At 32.1% G+C, this 27,165-nt stretch overlaps 2 protein-coding genes across 3 annotated transcripts in view; both read left to right on the top strand.

Moving 5' to 3' along the window:
* Positions 1-133: 133 nt before the first annotated feature.
* LOC132103463 (pituitary tumor-transforming gene 1 protein-interacting protein) lies at positions 134-24,623 on the top strand. The gene is made up of 7 exons (XM_059508591.1): positions 134-445; positions 955-1,001; positions 1,872-1,980; positions 3,774-3,882; positions 13,706-13,771; positions 18,755-18,801; positions 24,351-24,623. The coding sequence occupies exons 1-7, from the start codon at positions 304-306 to the stop codon at positions 24,398-24,400; spliced, it is 570 nt and encodes a 189-aa protein (XP_059364574.1). The 5' UTR covers positions 134-303; the 3' UTR covers positions 24,401-24,623.
* Positions 24,624-26,760: 2,137 nt separating this feature from the next.
* Positions 26,761-27,165, top strand: part of LOC132103460 (cyclin-dependent kinase 14) — a 176,437-nt gene continuing 176,032 nt past the window's right edge. For both annotated transcript variants that reach the window (XM_059508585.1, XM_059508588.1), the window contains exon 1: positions 26,761-27,126. In XM_059508585.1, coding sequence (XP_059364568.1) covers positions 27,033-27,126 — 94 coding nt within the window. In that variant the 5' untranslated portion in view covers positions 26,761-27,032. The remainder of the gene's footprint in view (positions 27,127-27,165) is intronic.

Genomic DNA, 27,165 nt, shown 5'->3' with positions numbered 1-27,165 from the left:
AAGCAAAGATTTAATTAATTAGATTAGTTATTTGTTTATTTTTGATATGCCGGACTGGATCTCCATAGTGCGGTGCTGGTGCCTGTACTTTTATGGTCATGCTTTCTTATAGGCCTTTTATTTTGAAGGCAACAGCAGCGCGTCAGCTGCGTCTTCGCGTTTCCGTGTTTTCGATCTCTCGATGGTTTCGGTTCCGTGTTAAGGAGAGTTTTAGAGATTTGTGTGCAATCGAAATCAAGATTTAATATCGTAAACACAAACTCAACACCCGTCTGTTGTACAAACCGTCAGTTCATCTCCGATATGGATAAATCGCGAGTGTTTGTGTCGATGTGTATCTTCCGGCTGATGTGTGTCGCATTCAGTCTTTCTGAACCAACAACAACAACAACAACTTCAAAATCAACAATAATCACACCTACAACTCCTCCAGCTGTCCACAAACGTATGTGTTCACCCGCATCTATCTTCTTTTTTATCACGCATCTCTATTTTAAAGTCTAAAAATGCTTGTAATATATGCATGCAAAATGAATTATGAAAACATGTATTTCAATAAATGACTATTATAGCACAAGTATATTTCTATAAATCATAGTTCCCGAATGTATTGAATGTGTTTATTATAGAACTGTCACATTTTAATTATTAAGTCACTATTAGTCATTGATATAAAGACATTGAAAGTTGTAATCTATATCAATAAAAGTTGTGTATTCAGAGTATATTTCAAGGTACTTTATTATTACTTTATTTATCATTCAAGATTGTTAATCCAGGATGTGATGTGATATATTTATGGCAGCACTATAAATTATTAAGCATAAAGTTATACTTTATGAACCGTCTGCTCATCCAGACCAGTCTTTGGACAAATCCAGCTCTTTATTTTGACTGTGAAAGTGTTTTTATGTCTGATTGGAGTGAGTTTTTCATTCTTCTGTGTCTTCCCAGCATGCAACACTCAGACTTCCTGTGAGACGTGCCTCGCCAATGTTTCGGTGAGATCACATGACGCTCCTTTACTCTTGATTATCCGTGTTTCTGCACTTCTTCCTGGACCTTTGGAAAAATAATTTTTTATTTTTTTATAGAAAATGGTCCATTAGTCGATCAGAAATCTGTTCTGATCTGATTAATTATAACCTGATAATTATCAATAGCACTTTGTTTTAAGCATCTTTTGAAAGTACTTATTTTTTTTTTCAAACGGGATGAATGGTTTAGTGACAGAAAAAAACAATAATGCAAACAAACATCAGAATTCGTCAAATGCATTGATGATAATGTTTGTGCTGTAATTTTTGTAACATCCTAGAAGTCGTCAATGATGATAATACTACTACTACTACTAATAATAATAATAGTTTTTTGTAAAATCCTGGAGGATGTCAGAAAAATTAATAATAATAATAGTAATAAATATTTTTGTAAGTTCCTTGAGGATGTCATTAATGACAACAACAACAGCAATAATAATAATAATATTAAATGTTTTTAACACTGAAAAATGTCATTAATAATAATAGTAATAAATGTTTTTGTAACATACCGAAGGATGTCATTAATAATTATAATAATAATAACAATAAATATTTTTAACACGGATGTCATTAATAATAATAATAATAATAAATATTCTTGTAACACTCTGAAGGATGTCATTAATAATAATAATAAAATATTTTTGTAACATTCTGAAGGATGTTGTTAATAATAATAATAATAATAAAATGTTTTGTAACATCCTAGAGGATGTCAATAATAATAATAACAACAACAATAATAATAATAATAATAATAATACTTTTCCCCCTAACATCTTTGAGGATGTCATTAACATTAATGATAATAATATTTCCCCCCGGCAGTGTTTGTGGTGCCAGACGAACAGCAGCTGCTCAGATTATCCGGTCTCGTATGTGATTCCTCCGGCGTCGCTGTGTAAACTCTCTCAGGCTCGCTGGGGTGTTTGCTGGGGTGAGTTCACCTTCATGAAAATGCACACAACTGGTTAAATATACCTGCTGATCTCTGAAGTACAGCAGCTGTCGAGCCGATGGAAGCAACGCTCTCACATTGGTGAAGGGAGCTTTGCATTCATGTCTGGAAATCCCCGTTTAACTTCCTCACAACGATAGGAACATTTATCACGGCCTGAAGACAGTACATTAATTTCTATGCGGAACTCTAGAATACTTGATCCTGATTGGCTAATCTTGGCATTCAGTGGTTAAATATTAAAATGAGTGTTGTCCAGAACACAGTATAACTGAGCACTCATCTGTGAAACCTAGCATTATTAATGCTGTTATAGTTTTATTATTTTGAAAGATCTTCTATTTTATATTTTCAGTTTTTATTTCAGTAAAATAAATATTATAATTATTATTTAATATATGATATTAAATAATCTATATCAAAATAAAAGTCACTTCTACAGTGATAGTCTCAAATGTGTCGTGTGCCGTCTCTTAAAGTCAGTTTCTGCTTCATAAAACATCTTATCATTTAGCTGACATTCACTCAGAGTCACTTAGAACATTGAAGGTGAAACCATGCTGGATGAGAGCAAAATCGCCTGCTCATATTTCATCCCAAAATCAAAAGAAAGAAAAATATTAAGCCTGTTTCGCACACTGTAAAAAAATATATTTTTGAAGTTGTAAATAAAATAAAGATAATTAGCCTAGAGTATTTTTTATTCTTTCTATTTTAATGATGTATGTGTGAGGTCAGTGTTTTACCTGCCATTTCTTTATAATTAATTCAGAAATTTACTAGCAAAAAATAGTTTCTACACCATTTCCTTTTTTATATATATATATATTTTTTTTTTTTTTTTTTTTTTTTGCATTCTGGGGCAGTTAATATTTTTCTGAAATATTGTAAAAACTTTTCAAAAAGTGATGCTACAATTTTGTTATTGAATTTACCTCTTAAAAATAATTCAAATTACACATGAACCACACCAAAAAACTAAGGCCCTCTATGCATATATATACATATATGTGCATGAAATTTAACATATAATCTTAGAATTAACAATATTCATCCCAATGGAGTGAATAGAATATAATTAATACTCAAGATTGCAGTCCAAATTTATGAAACTTGCAGAATTGTTTATGTCAAAGCAACATAAAAATTACTCAAAATATATATATATATATATATATATATAAAGTAATATATATATATATATAAAGAAATATATATATATATATATAAAGAAATATATATATATATATATATATATATATATATATATATATATATATATATATATATATATATTTTACTTGAATAAAATTTCAGATGAAAAAGGTGATAAATATGATTGGTTGATATGGTTCATCAATATACGTACATATTCATGTTTTTTCAGAAGCTGTGTGAGATATGAGGAGAAGACAAAAGTAAAAGTACTCCATACATACCCAGCTCAAAATGACCCGAACATGACGCCTAAAATGATGCTAATATGTCTTAAAAATAATTGTAGAAATTCAGAAAAAATAATTATGTGTATTTTGGGTGCCTTAAACTATTTGCAGAGTTTCATTCTTTTACTAAATACTTTTCTAGGTCAAAACACACCTGACTGTGTTATAATATACAATCTACATGATGCAGTTATATTGCTCACACTCACATGATTAATAATAAAAAAACTGCATGACTCCTCAATCATGAGAACGGAGTTGGTGTCAGTGAACGTCCAGCAGGTGTCAGTAGTGTCTCTGATCTTCAGTGTTGTGATGTTGTTTCAGTGAACTTCGAGGCTCTGATCATCGCGATGGCTGTGGTGTTTGGGATTCTGCTGCTGGCTGTCACTGTCTGCTGCTGCTGCTGCTGCTGTAAACGCAGACGCTCGTCCAGGTCAGACCTCCACAGACACAACTCTCATATCAGCCTCTTTTCACACTAACAGCTTTCACTTCCACCTCAGAGCTGCCTTGTGTTCTGTGGACAAAGTTGAACTCTTTAAAGCCCTGCCAGATATCCGTTTGTGAAACTGAACCCTGGAGCCCTTATAGTCAGAAAAATCTAATTTTAAAAATGGAACAGTTTACTGAACCTTTAGGAAAAAAAAAAAAAAACAAAAAAAAAAAATATATATATATTCTAAACTGTTGGAAATAAACTCAGAATTGCGAAAAAAGTCTAAACTGTCGGATATAAACTCAGAATTGTGAAAATAAAAGTCTATACTGTCGGATATAAACTCAGAATTGCGAATAAAAGTCAAAACTGTTGGACATAAACTCAGAATTGCAAATAAAAGTCAAAACTGTCAGATGTAAACTCAGATTTGCGAAAATAAAAGTCTACTGTCGGATATAAACTCAGAATTGCGAAAATAAAAGTCTATACTGTCGGATATAAACTCAGAATTGCAAATAAAAGTCTATACTGTCAGATATAAACTCAGAATTGTGAAAATAAAAGTATACTGTCGGATATAAACTCAGAATTGCGAATAAAAGTCTATACTGTCGGATATAAACTCAGAATTGCGAAAATAAAAGTCTATACTGTCGGATATAAACTCAGAATTGCGAATAAAAGTCTATACTGTCGTATATAAACTCAGAATTGCGAATAAAAGTCTATACTGTCGGATATAAACTCAGAATTGCGAAAATAAAAGTCTATACTGTCGGATATAAACTCAGAATTGCGAATAAAAGTCTATACTGTCGTATATAAACTCAGAATTGCGAATAAAAGTCTATACTGTCGGATATAAACTCAGAATTGCGAAAATAAAAGTCTATACTGTCGGATATAAACTCAGAATTGCGAAAATAAAAGTTTATACTGTCGGATATAAACTCAGATTTGCGAAAATAAAAGTCTACTGTCGGATATAAACTCAGAATTGCGAAAATAAAAGTCTATACTGTCGGATATAAACTCAGAATTGCAAATAAAAGTCTATACTGTCAGATATAAACTCAGAATTGTGAAAATAAAAGTATACTGTCGGATATAAACTCAGAATTGCGAATAAAAGTCTATACTGTCGGATATAAACTCAGAATTGCGAAAATAAAAGTCTATACTGTCGGATATAAACTCAGAATTGCGAATAAAAGTCTATACTGTCGTATATAAACTCAGAATTGCGAATAAAAGTCTATACTGTCGGATATAAACTCAGAATTGCGAAAATAAAAGTCTATACTGTCGGATATAAACTCAGAATTGCGAATAAAAGTCTATACTGTCGTATATAAACTCAGAATTGCGAATAAAAGTCTATACTGTCGGATATAAACTCAGAATTGCGAATAAAAGTCTATACTGTCGGATATAAACTCAGAATTGCGAATAAAAGTCTATACTGTCGGATATAAACTCAGAATTGCGAATAAAAGTCAAAACTGTTGGACATAAACTCAGAATTGCAAATAAAAGTCAAAACTGTCAGATGTAAACTCAGATTTGCGAAAATAAAAGTCTTTACTGTTGGATATAAACTCAGAATTGCGAATAAAAGTCTATACTGTCGGATATAAACTCAGAATTGCAAATAAAAGTCAAAACTGTCAGATGTAAACTCAGAATTGCGAAAATAAAAGTCTATACTGTCGGATATAAACTCAGAATTGCGAATAAAAGTCTATACTGTCGGATATAAACTCAGAATTGCAAATAAAAGTCTATACTGTCAGATATAAACTCAGAATTGCGAAAATAAAAGTATACTGTCGGATATAAACTCAGAATTGCGAATAAAAGTCTATACTGTCGGATATAAACTCAGAATTGCGAAAATAAAAGTCTATACTGTCGGATATAAACTCAGAATTGCGAATAAAAGTCTATACTGTCGGATATAAACTCAGAATTGTGAAAATAAAAGTATAATGTCGGATATAAACTCAGAATTGTGAATAAAAGTCTATACTGTCGGATATAAACTCAGAATTGCAAATAAAAGTCTATACTGTCAGATATAAACTCAGAATTGCGAAAATAAAAGTATACTGTCGGATATAAACTCAGAATTGCGAATAAAAGTCTATACTGTCGGATATAAACTCAGAATTGCGAAAATAAAAGTCTATACTGTCGGATATAAACTCAGAATTGCGAATAAAAGTCTATACTGTCGGATATAAACTCAGAATTGTGAAAATAAAAGTATAATGTCGGATATAAACTCAGAATTGTGAATAAAAGTCTATACTGTCGGATATAAACTCAGAATTGCGAAAATAAAAGTCTATACTGTCGGATATAAACTCAGAATTGCGAATAAAAGTCTATACTGTCGGATATAAACTCAGAATTGCGAATAAAAGTCTATACTGTCGGATATAAACTCAGAATTGCGAATAAAAGTCTATACTGTCGGATATAAACTCAGAATTGCGAATAAAAGTCTATACTGTCGGATATAAACTCAGAATTGCGAATAAAAGTCAAAACTGTTGGACATAAACTCAGAATTGCAAATAAAAGTCAAAACTGTCAGATGTAAACTCAGATTTGCGAAAATAAAAGTCAAAACTGTTGGATATAAACTCAGAATTGCGAATAAAAGTCTATACTGTCGGATATAAACTTAGAATTGCAAATAAAAGTCTATACTGTCGGATATAAACTCAGAATTGCAAATAAAAGTCTATACTATCAGATATAAACTCAGAATTGCGAAAATAAAAGTATACTGTCGGATATAAACTCAGAATTGCGAATAAAAGTCTATACTGTCGGATATAAACTCAGAATTGCGAAAATAAAAGTATACTGTCGGATATAAACTCAGAATTGCGAAAATAAAAGTCTATACTGTCGGATATAAACTCAGAATTGCGAATAAAAGTCTTTACTGTCGGATATAAACTCAGAATTGTGAAAATAAAAGTATAATGTCGGATATAAACTCAGAATTGTGAATAAAAGTCTATACTGTCGGATATAAACTCAGAATTGTGAAAATAAAAGTATAATGTCGGATATAAACTCAGAATTGTGAATAAAAGTCTATACTGTCGGATATAAACTCAGAATTGTGAAAATAAAAGTATAATGTCGGATATAAACTCAGAATTGTGAATAAAAGTCTATACTGTCGGATATAAACTCAGAATTGCGAAAATAAAAGTCTATACTGTCGGATATAAACTCAGAATTGCGAATAAAAGTCTATACTGTCGGATATAAACTCAGAATTGTGAATAAAAGTCTATACTGTCGGATATAAACTCAGTATTGCGAAATAAAAGTTTATACTGTCGGATATAAACTCAGAATTGCGAATACAAGTCTATACTGTCGGATATAAACTCAGAATTGCGAATAAAAGTCTATACTGTCGGATATAAACTCAGAATTGTGAATAAAAGTCTATACTGTTGGATATAAACTCAGAATTGTGAATAAAAATCTATACTGTCAGATATAAACTCAGAATTGCGAAAATAAAAGTATACTGTCGGATATAAACTCAGAATTGCGAATAAAAGTCTATACTGTCGGATATAAACTCAGAATTGCGAAAATAAAAGTCTATACTGTCGGATATAAACTCAGAATTGTGAATAAAAGTTTATACTGTCGGATATAAACTCAGAATTGTGAATAAAAGTCTATACTGTCGGATATAAACTCAGTATTGCGAAATAAAAGTTTATACTGTCGGATATAAACTCAGAATTGTGAATAAAAGTCTATACTGTCGGATATAAACTCAGTATTGCGAAATAAAAGTTTATACTGTCGGATATAAACTCAGAATTGCGAATAAAAGTCTATACTGTCGGATATAAACTCAGAATTGCGAATAAAAGTTTATACTGTCGGATATAAACTCAGAATTGCGAAAATAAAAGTATACTGTCGGATATAAACTCAGAATTGCGAAAATAAAAGTCTATACTGTCGGATATAAACTCAGAATTGCGAATAAAAGTCTATACTGTCGGATATAAACTCAGAATTGTGAAAATAAAAGTATAATGTCGGATATAAACTCAGAATTGTGAATAAAAGTCTATACTGTCGGATATAAACTCAGAATTGTGAAAATAAAAGTATAATGTCGGATATAAACTCAGAATTGTGAATAAAAGTCTATACTGTCGGATATAAACTCAGAATTGTGAAAATAAAAGTATAATGTCGGATATAAACTCAGAATTGTGAATAAAAGTCTATACTGTCGGATATAAACTCAGAATTGCGAAAATAAAAGTCTATACTGTCGGATATAAACTCAGAATTGCGAATAAAAGTCTATACTGTCGGATATAAACTCAGAATTGTGAATAAAAGTCTATACTGTCGGATATAAACTCAGTATTGCGAAATAAAAGTTTATACTGTCGGATATAAACTCAGAATTGCGAATAAAAGTCTATACTGTCGGATATAAACTCAGAATTGCGAAAATAAAAGTCTATACTGTCGGATATAAACTCAGAATTGCGAAAATAAAAGTCTATACTGTCGGATATAAACTCAGAATTGCGAATAAAAGTCTATACTGTCGGATATAAACTCAGAATTGCAAATAAAAGTCAATACTGCCGGATATAAACTCAGAATTGCGAATAAAAGTCTATACTGTCGGATATAAACTCAGAATTGCGAAAATAAAAGTCTATACTGTCGGATATAAACTCAGAATTGCAAATAAAAGTCTATACTGTCGGATATAAACTCAGAATTGCGAATAAAAGTCTATACTGTCGGATATAAACTCAGAATTGCGAATAAAAGTCTATACTGTCGGATATAAACTCAGAATTGTGAATAAAAGTCTATACTGTCGGATATAAACTCAGAATTGTGAATAAAAGTCTATACTGTCAGATATAAACTCAGAATTGCGAAAATAAAAGTATACTGTCGGATATAAACTCAGAATTGCGAATAAAAGTCTATACTGTCGGATATAAACTCAGAATTGCGAAAATAAAAGTCTATACTGTCGGATATAAACTCAGAATTGTGAATAAAAGTTTATACTGTCGGATATAAACTCAGAATTGTGAATAAAAGTCTATACTGTCGGATATAAACTCAGAATTGCAAATAAAAGTCTATACTGTCGGATATAAACTCAGAATTGCGAATAAAAGTCTATACTGTCGGATATGAACTCAGAATTGCGAATAAAAGTCTATACTGTCGGATATAAACTCAGAATTGTGAAAATAAAAGTATAATGTCGGATATAAACTCAGAATTGTGAATAAAAGTCTATACTGTCGGATATAAACTCAGAATTGTGAAAATAAAAGTATAATGTCGGATATAAACTCAGAATTGTGAATAAAAGTCTATACTGTCGGATATAAACTCAGAATTGCGAAAATAAAAGTCTATACTGTCGGATATAAACTCAGAATTGCGAATAAAAGTCTATACTGTCGGATATAAACTCAGAATTGTGAATAAAAGTCTATACTGTCGGATATAAACTCAGTATTGCGAAATAAAAGTTTATACTGCCGGATATAAACTCAGAATTGCGAATAAAAGTCTATACTGTCGGATATAAACTCAGAATTGCGAATAAAAGTCTATACTGTCGGATATAAACTCAGAATTGTGAATAAAAGTCTATACTGTCGGATATAAACTCAGAATTGTGAATAAAAGTCTATACTGTCAGATATAAACTCAGAATTGCGAAAATAAAAGTATACTGTCGGATATAAACTCAGAATTGCGAATAAAAGTCTATACTGTCGGATATAAACTCAGAATTGCGAAAATAAAAGTCTATACTGTCGGATATAAACTCAGAATTGTGAATAAAAGTTTATACTGTCGGATATAAACTCAGAATTGCGAATAAAAGTCTATACTGTCGGATATAAACTCAGAATTGTGAATAAAAGTCTATACTGTCGGATATAAACTCAGTATTGCGAAATAAAAGTTTATACTGTCGGATATAAACTCAGAATTGCGAATAAAAGTCTATACTGTCGGATATAAACTCAGAATTGCGAATAAAAGTTTATACTGTCGGATATAAACTCAGAATTGCGAATAAAAGTCTATACTGTCGGATATAAACTCAGAATTGTGAAAATAAAAGTATAATGTCGGATATAAACTCAGAATTGTGAATAAAAGTCTATACTGTCGGATATAAACTCAGAATTGTGAAAATAAAAGTATAATGTCGGATATAAACTCAGAATTGTGAATAAAAGTCTATACTGTCGGATATAAACTCAGAATTGTGAAAATAAAAGTATAATGTCGGATATAAACTCAGAATTGTGAATAAAAGTCTATACTGTCGGATATAAACTCAGAATTGCGAAAATAAAAGTCTATACTGTCGGATATAAACTCAGAATTGCGAATAAAAGTCTATACTGTCGGATATAAACTCAGAATTGTGAATAAAAGTCTATACTGTCGGATATAAACTCAGTATTGCGAAATAAAAGTTTATACTGTCGGATATAAACTCAGAATTGCGAATAAAAGTCTATACTGTCGGATATAAACTCAGAATTGCGAAAATAAAAGTCTATACTGTCGGATATAAACTCAGAATTGCGAAAATAAAAGTCTATACTGTCGGATATAAACTCAGAATTGCGAATAAAAGTCTATACTGTCGGATATAAACTCAGAATTGCAAATAAAAGTCAATACTGCCGGATATAAACTCAGAATTGCGAATAAAAGTCTATACTGTCGGATATAAACTCAGAATTGCGAAAATAAAAGTCTATACTGTCGGATATAAACTCAGAATTGCAAATAAAAGTCTATACTGTCGGATATAAACTCAGAATTGCGAATAAAAGTCTATACTGTCGGATATAAACTCAGAATTGCGAATAAAAGTCTATACTGTCGGATATAAACTCAGAATTGTGAATAAAAGTCTATACTGTCGGATATAAACTCAGAATTGTGAATAAAAGTCTATACTGTCAGATATAAACTCAGAATTGCGAAAATAAAAGTATACTGTCGGATATAAACTCAGAATTGCGAATAAAAGTCTATACTGTCGGATATAAACTCAGAATTGCGAAAATAAAAGTCTATACTGTCGGATATAAACTCAGAATTGTGAATAAAAGTTTATACTGTCGGATATAAACTCAGAATTGTGAATAAAAGTCTATACTGTCGGATATAAACTCAGAATTGCAAATAAAAGTCTATACTGTCGGATATAAACTCAGAATTGCGAATAAAAGTCTATACTGTCGGATATGAACTCAGAATTGCGAATAAAAGTCTATACTGTCGGATATAAACTCAGAATTGTGAAAATAAAAGTATAATGTCGGATATAAACTCAGAATTGTGAATAAAAGTCTATACTGTCGGATATAAACTCAGAATTGTGAAAATAAAAGTATAATGTCGGATATAAACTCAGAATTGTGAATAAAAGTCTATACTGTCGGATATAAACTCAGAATTGCGAAAATAAAAGTCTATACTGTCGGATATAAACTCAGAATTGCGAATAAAAGTCTATACTGTCGGATATAAACTCAGAATTGTGAATAAAAGTCTATACTGTCGGATATAAACTCAGTATTGCGAAATAAAAGTTTATACTGCCGGATATAAACTCAGAATTGCGAATAAAAGTCTATACTGTCGGATATAAACTCAGAATTGCGAATAAAAGTCTATACTGTCGGATATAAACTCAGAATTGTGAATAAAAGTCTATACTGTCGGATATAAACTCAGAATTGTGAATAAAAGTCTATACTGTCAGATATAAACTCAGAATTGCGAAAATAAAAGTATACTGTCGGATATAAACTCAGAATTGCGAATAAAAGTCTATACTGTCGGATATAAACTCAGAATTGCGAAAATAAAAGTCTATACTGTCGGATATAAACTCAGAATTGTGAATAAAAGTTTATACTGTCGGATATAAACTCAGAATTGCGAATAAAAGTCTATACTGTCGGATATAAACTCAGAATTGTGAATAAAAGTCTATACTGTCGGATATAAACTCAGTATTGCGAAATAAAAGTTTATACTGTCGGATATAAACTCAGAATTGCGAATAAAAGTCTATACTGTCGGATATAAACTCAGAATTGCGAATAAAAGTTTATACTGTCGGATATAAACTCAGAATTGCGAATAAAAGTCTATACTGTCAGATATAAACTCAGAATTGCGAATAAAAGTTTATACTGTCGGATATAAACTCAGAATTGCGAATAAAAGTCTATACTGTCGGATATAAACTCAGAATTGCAAATAAAAGTCTATACTGTCGGATATAAACTCAGAATTGCAAGAAAAAAGACAGAATTCAGAGTTTATATCCAATATAAACTCTGAATTCTAAAAGGCCGAATTACCTGACAAACTCTGAATCGCGAGAAAAAATGTATAACTTTCAGATATAAACTCTTATAAACTTAGAATACGGAGAAAAAAAACTGCAGAATTTTATTCAGAGACTCAAACTGAGCAAAAATATAAAATTTGCTGCAGATGCTGATATTTACATGATTTTTTATGTAAATCAGTGAGATGTTTCTAACAGTAGAGCAGATACTGACATAAAATGATCTGAATATCACTCTATATCTCCAGTAATGTGTCGAGATGTAAATGATCCGCACATATAACACAGTAATGGAGAGCTGAAGAAATCAAGGCTCCTCAGAAGATGTGAGATGTTCTGGAGGCTTGTGAAGATCATTCCTCCGCTGAGGAACAGTGAAAGTAAAGCTTCTAGAAACAAACGCTATTCAAAAGATCCTGAGGATCAGATTTGAGACTCTAAAACATGATTGATGGAGAATCAAGTAAAGCTGAGCTGCTTCAGTCCAGGAAGAGTTCATCTGGAGATATTACTGACCTTATTCTGACCTTTACTTGATCACATTTAGGAAAGATTTGACACGAGCTGATGCTGGACGCTTGTACAATTACACTGAAAGAGCTTTGACTGGGAAAAAAGACTCTAAACTATCAATCAGAGACAGAAGACGTGAGATTTTACATTTTGATCATATTGATCCTTTAGAGGCCTATCAAATCTGATACAGTAGGCTTTATAGGGTTAATAAACACAAATGCATTTTGTATTGCATTTATTTATTCATTAATTAAAAATAGCACAAGATTTGGCGTTTCCCCCCAAAAGAGATCATTTTTAAAGCGGCCGGTTCTGTATCTATCTGTCAATCACAGATGATTTCATTAGTCAAGTTTTTCATCATCGTGTCAAGACGTGCATTGCATACAGAAGTAGATTCACTTCTTCTATCTCTTATTAATGCTTATTCAGCTTCATGTGACGATCCTTTGTTCTGTGATATTTAGAACGGCTCAGAGACGGGTTGTTTTACAGCTCGAGTACAGATCACAGTTTCAGTTTTTCTTCTCAAATTATGTTTTATTGTTGTTTATTGTTTCATGTGGTTTCCATTTCAGTGATGATGTAAAGGTCACAGTATTATTGTAATTACTGGTTATTCATGTTCTCGTTCTAGTGCCACTGTTCATACACCCAGAATAATGATGCAGATTTGAGAGCACAATAATTAATCAAAATAATAACCCAACTCTTTGTTTTCTTTGATAAATAGCTGCCAGTCTGATGTCACGTGAATTTAGCGATTTCATAAATATGCTGATAAATTTCGCAATTCCGACGTGACTCGTCGTTAACGTACTAATATAGTATTCTGAATTGGTTTTCGTTTTATATTTTTAGTTTTGACCGTGATGATGAGCAGTTTGCCCGGAGAAGAGAGGAGATCAAACAGCGATCAGACGAACGGTACGTAAATCTTTTGTTGTTGTCATTTTAGTAGTAAATGTTAAAGGAGTACTACACCCAAAATGTACGTTTGCTGAAAAGATCCTCACCGTCAGTTCATCCAAGATGAGAATTAGTTTGTTTCTTCATCAGATTTGGAGAAATGTAGCATTGCATCACTTACTCTAAAGTGAATGGGTGCCGTCAAATTGAAACTAACTTTTTATTTATACCATGCATGCCTTAATCATATCTAGAACATTATAGGGGGATTATTGATTTGAGGAAAATATTAAGATCAGACCACTATGATAATGGTAAAGGAATTAAATAAATTAACATAAAACAAGATAAAATAAAATATTTTTTGTAATCAATCTGAACTGCAAATTATATTTTTATTTTACGATATGCACCCATTAAATTTCAGTTGTATCCCTAATTATGTAGAAAACGCTAGACAGAGAAATGCTACTATCGTCACAATAATTATGAATTGCATTTAATCACGTACATGACAGACCAACTTTCAATTCAAAACGGCGGAATTTGACAATTTTTTTTTTTAATTCATCATTAACGGCAAAAGGGGTAAGCTGTATAGTCTACATGCATGTTAGATGATTATATGCTTGCGCCCCATCCATGCAATGAATGCACGTTATTGAATGTTTCCTTTTTAGAACATTAAAACTGCTCAAATAATTTCATTGGGTATGATACATATTTGTGCATTAAACTTGCACACTAATAGCGCTCAAATATTTCTGTCCGTTTTCGCTCGTTGTCAGCCTCTACTTTTCTGCAACAGACTGAAGCTGCGTGTGAATTCAGCACACGTTGCATTCAGCTAATAAAAGAAAAATGCTAGTATTAAAGGATTGTTTGGGCAGTCTCAATCTATAGCTGAAACTTTAACGGTCCACTTTAGATTGTGAGGTTTGGTTGTATTCAATCCCATCGTGTCACAGTTGAAGGTTTTTTTTTAAAGCACCTGAAGTGGATTTGGGAAGGTAATGCGTGTGTGCTTTAATGATTACGTGTGTTGTGTGTAAATATGTCTGTAGGGCTTTCAGCAGCTGTGCTGCACTAGCAAGGTCACTTCTGTGTCAGACACTCGAGGGGAAGCAGGAATCTGCTTTTGAACTGGAGAGCTCAGATTAACGGAGATCAGATATATCTGCAGGGTCTCGGCCGATTGTGTGTGATGCATCTGATGTACCAATGTGCTTATATTCAGCATTTTACATCTGTCACAACAAAGAACAGCCTGATGGGCTTCTTTAGTGTGTATCGTGTTGAATTATTATTGCTAACAGCAGCACAGTGCATCCTGATGTCCTTGAGCATATATGGGGGAAATATTTACTAAATGGATTTTAGTTTTTTTTGTTTAAGAAGAACTGAAAGATTGACAGAAACAGGGTCGGTAAGCAGTATCAGAATCAGAAGTGTAGTGGTTAGTTCTATGGGAGTTTCATAACACTTTACAGTAAGGTTCTCTTTGTTAACATTAGTTAACTGCATTAGTTAACATGAATCAATAATTAAAATACTTTATAATTGCATTTACTAAAGTTAATTTTCATTTCAACATTTACTTATACATTATTAACATCAAAAGTAAAATATCTGTTAATATTATTTATATGTTTTAGTATTTTGTCATCTTTATTATGTCTAGTATTAATTCATGTTTTGAATGAGTTTTTATATATTTTCTGTTTTATTTTAAATTTAGATTTACATCTTATGTCTATATATTTTTTATAATATTTAGTTTTTATACATTATCTGTTTTTATTTACAAAAAATAAAATATATAATTTATTTATAGTATTATTGTCATCTTTATTGTGTCTATGTATTATTTATTAATATTTTAATTAGTTTTTATATATTTTCTGTTTTTTATTTCTGTAATTTACTTTAAATTTGAAGTTAACATGAGTTAACATACTTTTATAAATTATTAAACTTAGTTAATTTTAAATCCAACATTATCAAAAAAAAATTACAATAAAAAGTTGCATCAGTTAATGTTATTAATATTAAACGTACATTATTTTTCTCTTTTAATATCCTTTGCACTCTGGTGTTTCATATTGATCGTGTAAATTGTACCTTTATATGCTGTTTAAATATACATAATATTTAATTCAAAAGTTTGGGGTCAGTAAGATTTTATTACATTTTTTAAAGAAAATAATATTTTTATTCCTCAAGGATTTATTGAATTGATCAAAATTTACAGATATAGACATTTATTATAATATTTCTATTTCAAATAAATGCTGTTCTTTTGAACTTTTTTTTATATTAATCAAAGAGTCCTGAAAAATAAAATGTCTGACAGTTTCCACAAAAATATTGTGCAGCACAACTGTGTTCAACATTGATTATAATCAGAAATGTTTCTTGAGCAGTAAATCATCATATTTTCATGATTTCTGAAGATCATGTGACACTGAAGACTGGAGGAATGATGCTGAAAATACAGCGGAGCATCACAGAAATAAATTACAGTTAAACAGATATTCACACAGAAAACAGATGTTTTAGATTCTAATAATATATCAACATTTTTATTATAATTTTGATCAAATAAATGCAGCCTTGGCGAGCAGAAGAGACATTCAAAAGCATTAAAAAAATCTTGCTGACACCAACTTTTAAACATTAGTAAGGCTTACTCTTTTAATAAAGATTAGTTTTATTCACTGTTGATCTGAACTTTTAGCATTCTTTGATCTGTAACAGATAGACATGGGTAAAACTCTAGCCGGTGGAGTTATTGTTGTGCTGCTTTGTTCAGGATTGTGGAAGAAGCAACAGATGGCTAATGACTCCAGTGATTGTTCACAGATCAGCTGCTCATAAAGCTCTGGCTGATTTATACGGGTATGAAGCAGCCGCAGGTTCGTCTGGAGGCTCGCCCCATCTTCTTTGTGGGCTGTAGAGAGGATGAATGATGCAGGGCGAGCGATTGGTGTTGTATAGCGCTGCTCGTATGTCACACACCCATAAAACACTGCTGCTCGTATTTATGACGAGCCTGTGAAGGAATGGATGGCCTTAAACAAAGACATGAACTCACTGTGAATCATTTACTGCCGCCCATGTGCTGCTCTACAGCATTTGGTTTTCAGTTGAGCAGTTTTGGTTGCGTAAATTGAATCCAGGTTATGAGTTTAATTTGTTTTTCTTGTAAAGGTTTTACATGATTCAGAATTTGTATTGGACATAACATTAGAATTCTGAGAGAAAAAAACAGAAATGCAAGATATAAAAAGTAAAGTGCTAAGAAAAAAGTCAGAATTGTGAAATATAAATGTAAAATTGTACGAAATAAGAATTTTGAAGAAAAAGTAAGAATTGCGAGATGTAAGCGTAAAACTCTACGAAAACGTAAGAATTGAGTGATGTAAGCGTAAAACTCTACGAAAAAGTAAGAATTGAGAGATGTAAGCATAAAACTCTACGAAAAAGTAAGAATTGAGAGATGTAAGCGTAAAACTCTACGAAAAAGTAAGAATTGAGAGATGTAAGCGTAAAACTCTACAAAAAAGTAAGAATTGAGAGATGTAAGCATAAAACTATACGAAAAAGTAAGAATTGAGAGATGTAAACGTAAAACTCTACGAAAAAGTAAGAATTGAGAGATGTAAGCGTAAAACTCTACGAAAAAGTAAGAATTGAGAGATGTAAGCGTAAAACTCTACGAAAAAGTAAGAATTGCGAGATGTAAGCGTAAAACTCTACGAAAAAGTCACAATTGTGAGATGTAAAACTCAATGAAAAAAGACAGAATTGCGAGATTTAAATGTAAAACTCCGAAAAAGTAAGAATTGCGAGATGTAAATGTAAAACTCTACAAAAAAAATCAGAATAGCACAATTTAAATGGTAAAACTCTACGAAAAAAAATCTGAATTGCGAGATGTAAATGTAAAACTCCGAAAAAGTAAGAATTGCGAGATGTAAATGTAAAACTCTACGAAAAAAAATCTGAGTTGCGAGATGTAAATGTAAAACTCTACAAAAAAAATCAGAATAGCACAATTTAAATGGTAAAACTCTACGAAAAAAAATCTGAATTGCGAGATGTAAATGTAAAACTCCGAAAAAGTAAGAATTGCGAGATGTAAATGTAAAACTCTACGAAAAAAAATCTGAGTTGCGAGATGTAAATGTAAAACTCAGAAAAAGTACGAATTGCGAGATGTAAATGTAAAACTCTACAAAAATAAAATCAGAATAGCACGATTTAAATGGTAAAACTCTACGAAAAAAAATATGAATTGCGAGATGTAAATGTAAAACTCCAAAAAAGTATGAATTGCGAGATGTAAATGTAAAACTCTATGAAAAAAAATCTGAATTGCGAGATGTAAATGTAAAACTCAGAAAAAGTACGAATTGCGAGATGTAAATGTAAAACTCTACGAAAGAAAATCTGAATTGCGAGATGTAAATGTAAAACTCTGAAAAAGTAAGAATTGCGAGATGTAAATGTAAAACTCTACGAAAAAAAATCTGAATTGCGAGATGTAAATGTAAAACTCCGAAAAAGTATGAATTGCGAGATGTAAATGTAAAACTCTACAAAAAAAATCAGAATAGCACGATTTAAATGGTAAAACTCTAGGAAAAAAAATGAATTGCGAGATGTAAATGTAAAACTCCGAAAAAGTATGAATTGCGAGATGTAAATGTAAAACTCTATGAAAAAAAATCTGAATTGCGAGATGTAAATGTAAAACTCTGAAAAAATAAGAATTGCGAGTTGTAAACGTCAAACTCTACGAAAAAAGTATGAATTGCGAGAGGTAAATGTAAAACTGTATGACAAAGTCAGAATTTCTTCCAATTTTCTGCAAAAAAATTAAATACAGCTCAAATTATGCAAATGGAACAGAAATGCAGTATTTTGTTTAAAAAATCTGTATAATCCTGTCCAGTCTGTAAAAAGCTATCACTCAACTCTGGTTACTGTCTGTTGCAGGAAGGCGGAGAGGAAGGTGAAACATGATGAAATCCGCAAGAAGTATGGTAAGTCATGTCAGTCCTGTGCTTCTGTCATTACAATTCACAAGAGTTCAGTCACATCTACTCATTATGAATCTTTTCTGCATTTTAGAAAGTGTCATAAATGCAACGAAATAACACAAATAAAACTATGGGAATGATGTAGTGACTAAAACCTGTTCACATTTTAGGTTATTTGAATGTATCCTAGATTTTAAAATGTTTTACAATGAAATTCATACTGTGCCGTTCAAACCTTTGGGGGTCTGTAAAATTTTTTTATATTAAAAAAAAATTATCTTTTGCTCACCCAGGCTGCATTTATTTGATCAAAAATACAGTAAAAACTGTGAAATATTATTACAATTTAAAACAGCTGTTTTCTTTGTGAATCTCTGTTAAAGTTTAATGTATTTCTGTGATGCACAGCTGTATTTTCAGCATCATTCCTCCAGTCTTCAGTGTCACATGATCTTCAGAAATCATGAAAATATGATGATTTACTGCTCAAGAAACATTTCTGATTATTAGCAGTGTTGAAAACAGTCGTGCTGCACAATATTTTTGTGAAAACTGTGATACATTTAATTTGTTAGCATTCACAGATGAACAGAACGTTTAGAAGAACAGCATTTATTTGAAATATAAATATTTTAACATTATAAATGTCTTTACTGGCTCGTTTGAGCAATTGAATGCATCTTTAAAGAATAAAAAAAATTATTTCTTCCAAAAAAATAAATAAATAAAAATCTGACCCCTATCTTGGTAGTTTTCACACACACAAACATATATATATATATATGTATGTATGTATGTATGTATGTATGTATGTATTTATGTGTGTGTATGTATGTATTTATGTGTGTGTGTGTGTGTGTATACTATAAACATGGTCAGCAGACTGTGTGTCCCATGTTTGTACACTCACTGATGTATGAGCTGTCCCTGTTAAAGAATTAACTGGAGATAATTGCATCAATAATTATGCCTGGGACTCAGACTGGCACAATTACAAAGTGCTCAATTCTGCAAAGGTTTCTTGTTTTAGTTAATACGTCTTCAGTTGTTAACTTTTGGCTGATTACAGGACATCATGTGGAGATGTTGTAACACAGGTCTTATTGATCTGGTTCCTTGTGTTGGTCTCAATAATGCTTTATTCAGCAGATAAAGTGTTCTTTAATTATAGTCTGATAGAGGAACACTCAGCTTTCTGATCGACTCGTGCACCGCGTCCCACGACTGCCTGATCAATGCTGATGTGGCCTCGGCAGAGGACGAGTAGAGATTATACTCATGGAAGCTTGTTTCCACCTCAGAATAGAATTGTGATTTTTTTCTTCTTCTCACCATTCAGATTTTTTCCTTCCAGTATTCAGAGTTTACATATCGTCCATCAGAATTACGAGATGTAAACGCAAAACTATAAGAAAAAGTAAGAATTTGCAGATGTAAACGTGAAACTCTACGAAATAAGAATTGCGAGATGTAAACATAAAACTACGAAATAAGAATTGCGAGATGTAGACGTAAAACTCTACGAAATAAGAATTATGAGATGTAAATGTAAAACTCTACGAAATAAGAATTGCGAGATGTAGACATAAAACTACGAAATAAGAATTGTGAGATGTAGACGTAAAACTCTACGAAATAAGAATTGCGAGATGTAGACGTAAAACTACGAAATAAGAATTGCGAGATGTAGACGTAAAACTCTACGAAATAAGAATTGCGAGATGTAGACGTAAAACTCTACGAAATAAGAATTGCGAGATGTAGACGTAAAACTACGAAATAAGAATTGCGAGATGTAGACGTAAAACTCTACGAAATAAGAATTGCGAGATGTAGACGTAAAACTCTACGAAATAAGAATTGCGAGATGTAGACGTAAAACTCTACGAAATAAGAATTGCGAGATGTAGACGTAAAACTCTACGAAATAAGAATTGCGAGATGTAGAAGTAAAACTCTAGGAAAAAGAATTGCGAGATGTAGACGTAAAACTTCGAAATAAGAATTGCGCGATGTAGACGTAAAACTCTACGAAATAAGAATTGCGAGATGTAGACGTAAAACTCTACGAAATAAGAATTGCGAGATGTAGACGTAAAACTCTACGAAATAAGAATTGCGAGATGCAGAAGTAAAACTCTACGAAATAAGAATTGCGAGATGTAAACATAAAACTCTATGAAATAAGAATTGCGAGATGTAGATGTAAAACTCTACGAAATAAGAATTGCGAGATGTAAACACAAAACTAAGAAAAAAGTTAGAATTGCGAGATGTAAATGTAAAACCAAAAGAAAATAGTCAGAATTGTGATATGAAACATAAAACTCTTCTAAAAAAGTAAGAATTGCGATATGTAAACATTAAATTCTATGAAATAAGAATTGCGAGTTGGAAATGCAAAACTCTACGAAAAAATCTGCATTGTTAGATGTAAACACAAAACTATGAAAAAGGACAGAATTGTGAGACGTAAACTCAAAACTATGTAAAAAAAACAAAAAACATCTGTATTGCGAGATGTAAATGCAGAATTCTAAAAAAATATCAGAATTACAAAATGTAGTTGGACTTGCAATTCTGAGAAAAAAAGTCTGAATTCTCACATATTGCAAGTGAGAGGATTATGAGATAAGAAGTCACAGTTACCTTTTTATGTTTTTATTCAATGGCAGAAATAAGCTTCCATAAATACTAATGCAAACGGTTGCTTTAATAGATAGCAGTAGGATATTACTTCTAATTGCTCTGTTGAAAGCAAAATTAGTTTACTCATTACTTATGAATTAAGACCTTGATTAGCCTTTAACAGATGCACACAGACACATAATAACCTGTCCTTCAGTTCATTATTAAAGATCACTTATCTGTGCAACGCAGAAAACGGCACATGCATATTTCATCAGATTGCGTTTACTAAAAAATTCAGTCATTGCCTGAATTACATAATTCAGAAGATGCTAAACATTAATCTGTTTTTAAGAAAATAATGTTTTAAAGCAGATGCAAAAATTGCAAAAGGATTTGAGTAGAACTGAGCTTTTCCTGACTGAACCCGTCCTCCAGCAATAACAGGTGAAAAAGCATCAGACGGGCTGCTTGACTCGTGCTTGATTAACTCAGTGCTAATTAGCGCTGGTGAGGCTGAGAAGGGCTGTAATTTATGTGGTGGCAAAGGCCCGGATCGCGTTCCGGCACTACAGAGGAACGAGGTGAAATGTAAATCTGTTCGGCGCCTGCGATCGCAGCTCCTGTGGTGTGTGAGAGTGAGAGAAAGTGAGAGCAGGTCACTGAAGCCACAGCGGAGGACGAACCCTCACAGCTGCTGCGCAAAGACCAGCAGAAAACCACATGACCTTGAGACAAGCTGAAGGAAGCGTTGGTTCATGCCGCAGAAGAGCCTTTGTCTTCCAACACACTGCTTCATTTATTTAGAAAAAATGCACAACTACATGGAAGCAAACTTATTTTATTTTATTTTGATTTAATTAATTTTTACTTATTTTTTTATACTTTCATTAATTATTTTTTTTTATATCTATTGTCCATTTTCTTAAAATGTTAATTATTTTACTATTTAATTAATTGCATTTACTTTTATTTTATTTTTGCATTTTTTATTTATTTTTTATTTGAATTTATTTGATATTTACTTAAATCAAATGTTATATTTATTTAAATACATTTTAATTTAATTTATTTTGTATTTTGCATTTTATTAGAGTAATATAGTTTATTATTTAAGTGTTTTTCATTTAATTTGATTTATTTGAGTGTTTTTTACTTATGTATTGTAGTTTTTATTTTATTTTCTATTTATTTATTCATTGATATATTCATTTTATTTCATTAAGATTCGTGTGAGTGTCTGTGGCTGCACTGCGTCTGTTTGACATTCTCGTGAGCCAGTCGCCGGTGAAGAGGATGTTGAAAGTAGAAATAAAGATCAAAGGATGTGAGCCTCTCTGAGAGCTTCATCCCTCTGTATCTGATGACGAGACTCTTCTCATCCCACCACAGCTTCTTCATGTTCCCCATCCGCTCACGTTCAAGATGCAAACTCAGAATTCAGAATTGGAATTCTCAAAATGTTTAGAATGAAAGTGAGAATTGTGAGATTAAAAAAGATTTAATCCCATGGCAGGAACAAGCTTCCATAGTTTCCAGATCCTGCTACAAACTAAATATCATTTTTGTAAACTTTACTTATTGAGTACAAAATAAAAGTCATTGTCTGAGCATGTGGTGATGCTGCTCTGTTATGACTGATGGTTTCTAGGCCGTGTCCTCATGGGCTCTGCTGTGTGCTTGTGTGTCCTGTGGTGAAGTGTGTGTGTGTGTGACAGCATGATGGATGGAGGCCTCCGTTGTGTTTCTCCTGCTCTCAGCAGTCCGTACATCAGGGACTGGGCGTCTCCGACCTGATACTCTCTCACACACACACACACACACACACACACGAGCGTCTGCCCTGCGAAGGACGTTCTGTGTAAGTTTTCTGCACGAGTGTCACACAGCAACAGGGTCCAAAACAAACACCAAACTGACCTGCTAGAAATCAGCTGAGTAGCTTTTTTGTCAAGACACTAGCGGTGTTGGTTAATTTTTGAGATTTTGATCTTTTTTGCTTCCATAACATGTCCACTTTCAGACTCGTGGAAAGAAAACTTTAAAAACACACATTTAAGTGTTTGTTTTATAACACTTTATTAACATGTGCCTGTAGATTTCAATCACAATTCATGTCTTAAAATGCTGTTTTCTTAAAACAAGTGTCTTTCTCAAATTCAGCAACACATACTTACTTTCTAAATGTAGTTTTTTATATATATATATATATGTGACCCTGGAGCACAAAACCAGTCACAAGGGTAAATTAAAAGAAAAATAAATTCTTAATAAATCATCTCTCCATTGATGTATGGTTTGTTAGGAGGACAGTATCTGCAAATCTGGAATCTGAGGGAGCAAAAACAATCTTTAAAGTTGTTCAAATGAAGTTCTTAGCAATGCATATTACTAATCAAAAATTAAGTTTTGATATATTTGCAGTAGGAAATCTACAAAATATCTTCATGGAACATGATCTTTACATAATATCCTAATGATTTTTGGCTTAAAAGAAGAATTGATAATTGTGACCCATACAATGTATTGTTGTCTATTGCTACAAATATACCCCGGAGACTTCAGACTGCTCCAGAGTCACATTTATGAGCTCTATTAGTTACACAAGTAGTGCCTTAAATTCGTGTCATTCGTGTGGTAAGCGTGTCACATCCGTGTTCTCGACCCACAAGCCACGCGTGATCCATGGCTGTCTGTCCAGCGGTTTCTCGTCTCCCTTCAGCCCTCGTGCAAACACACATCCATCAGAGTTTATTTTATCTGCTGCTTTAACTCAGAACTTATTAGAGCTGGAGTCCTGTGGAGCACCGAGGGGTTAAAAGATGAAACCTCTCTCATATACGGCTGACAGAAAATGAGACGTGGATATGAATAAGAGTCATGTGACCGTGACAGATCTCATCTCTGCTGTCCTTCTCTTCCAGGTCTCATCCCAGACTCCGATCATCCGTACAGCAAGTTCGAGAACGAGTGAAAGCGAGGGATCGCAGGAATCACTTCACCACGTGCTTCGCTCTTTTGAGACTCGTCGGATGAGTTTAGGTTTGATGGAAGCCCAAACTGAGATTACATTGTCAGTCCTTCAATTGATTAGAAATCTCTCTCTCTCTAGTTATGATTAATGTCTGTGTAGTTGTCAGTCAACTCAGATTCTCTCTCTGTCTCTTTTTAACACGGTTTCTCTTTTCGTTATAACTCACACAATACAACATCACGCTTCAAAAAAATGAAGTTCTTCCTCTGTATTTTAGATGTTTGAGGTATTTGTACCGGAAACAACAAAAATATTGGAAAATGCCAGAAAATTATTTTTTTGCACATTTTTAATGCTTTAGATGAAACTGATGGAAATGGCCCAGATGGCTGTTAGATTGTGATTATTATTTCGTGCTTCTTTGTTTTCTCATAGAGAATTTAAGAATTACTCAATGCAAAAATGTACATTCTGTGATGATTTATTCACCTTCGTGTCGCTTTTTTATGCACAGAAAGTGTTAATAATTACACCATAACTGTGCACTATATGATGCCTACGCTGTATTTATATTAAAAGCCTTCTTATAATCAGTCATATGATTCTATCTTTGGGAAACAGACCTAAGTTTTATTCACTGATAATCCACGAAGATGATGATTAGTGAACATAAAGTCTATTTCTCACACAAAGCGTCAAATGACTTCAGAAATATAGCACATGCATCATATCATACTGTTATTCCTCTATAGATTCATAGGATGCATTTTATAAAATAAAATGCATCAAATGGACTACAATTGTGGAAAAAACTTGCATGAAGATGCAAAAATTATCTTTTTTGCATTCAGTGTAAAAGACAACAGCAGCATATGGGTTTGAAAGGTGAATAAATGATAACGGAGTTCAGTTTTCAGTGAATTATTGCACTTTCTGATTCAGTTGTGATTGAAACTCAGCTTATTTTAATCACTCTGGCTTCTGTGTGTATTTATACTGTGTGTACTTATTAAAACATGTCCTAATAAAAACAAGCTTCCACTTTTAAAGAAATCACTGTGCTGTATCCCTGTGTGGACTAAGGACGAGTTAAGTTTAATTCACATCACATTCCCTTTCAGTGCCTGGAGGAAGTAGTTTGATGCTCCTCCTCTTCATACTAAACCACCAGCTGCAACATGAACACATGATTTTTTTTGAAAGTGCATTTAATAACTCAATTCAGTTAAACACAGAGCAGAAAATCATTGAAAAAAAAAAAATAATATATTTATTTTATTATGACAATTTTTCTGTATGCAAATAAATGAGCCCATAAAGTGTTTATTTATATTTATATATTATTTAATTTTATTTCCGTGGAGGTACTATGATGATATCAGATTTTTTTTCTTCTTTTTGTGTATGAATTTGTAATGTACAGAATATTTTTACAGAATAAAAAGAAATTGAAAAACTGTAAAAATGTCAAACAAACTGTAAAAACATGGCAGTACTATGTATTGGATGAAATCAAATCACATTTTTAGTTATTAAAAATATTTAATGAATAGTGGATAAATGTATTTACTGAATAAATGAATGCATTTTATTTGATGGCTCCTTTCTAAACACCCAAGGTCACCTTACAGCAAGCAAAAATGATAAAAAATACAAAAATGAGTAACAAAAGACAAACAGATAAAATAAAAATAAATATAATAATAGATTATATATGTATATATATATATATATGTATATATAGTCATATATGAACGAAATGTATATACACACATTCTTTATGAAAAATTACATTTACATTACATTTATTCGACGCTTTTATCCGAAGCAACTTACAAATGAGGACAATAAAAGCAAACTCTAATAAAAGAGCAATGATATATGCAAGTGCTATACCAAGTCATTTTTTATTATATAATAAATTAAAAGAAAACATAGAATAGAAAAAGAATAGATTGAGCTTTTTTGTTGCTTTTTTTCAAGAAAACAAGCAGTTAAATGAATAGAGTGCAAGTCTGAAAGAACAGAATTAGAATAGAGAGTGCTAGAGTTAGAGTGCAAATAAAGATGCAAAAGATGTGGTTTTAGCATTTTATATATATATATATATATATATTTTTTTTTTTTTTTACTTAAAAAAATTTCGGTATGTTTTCTTTTCAGTGTAGTGAATCAATTTCGTCTTTTTTCTTCTCTTTTTCCTGTATGAATCACGGAATATTTGGGTTCTTAAAAAGTCATTTAATAACTGTACGATGGCTTTTATTATCAGACGAGGCGGTGTTCTCCAGATGATTGACGGCTGCATCAGCCAATAAAAGACGCGACGTCCATTCCACGGCCAATGATTGACTCTCGGGGGCGGGGCTAACTCGCCGTTTTATTCGCACTCTCGCAGAGCAAGAGGAGAATCACAAAAAATGACATCCAGCTTTTCCAGAGGAAAACCGAGGCGTTTAGAGACGCTTTCCTGAAGTTTCCCTCCTCACATTACCACGGATTACAGCTCGTTCTTCAGAGATGTAGTCAGTAGACTTCGTAAATGTGTGTTTAATACAGAAGGACAGTGTTTTTCCACACGACAGTGATTTGCGCGGCTCTGAATCCGAACTCCCTCAGCTTCTGATCGGACATGTGTGATTTAATGCCAGCGGCTCAACCGGCCGAAAAAATCGGGAAAATGAAGAAATTAAGAAGAACTTTGTCGGAGAGCTTCAGTCGCATCGGTGAGTGCCCAAAAACACAGTAAAACACGGTAAAACGAG

The sequence above is a fragment of the Carassius carassius genome, chromosome 24 (assembly GCF_963082965.1).
Source record: "Carassius carassius chromosome 24, fCarCar2.1, whole genome shotgun sequence".
Lineage (NCBI taxonomy): Eukaryota > Metazoa > Chordata > Actinopteri > Cypriniformes > Cyprinidae > Carassius > Carassius carassius.
The sequence above is the reverse complement of the archived record's forward strand: the minus strand, read 5'-3'. Positions and strand labels throughout refer to the sequence as shown.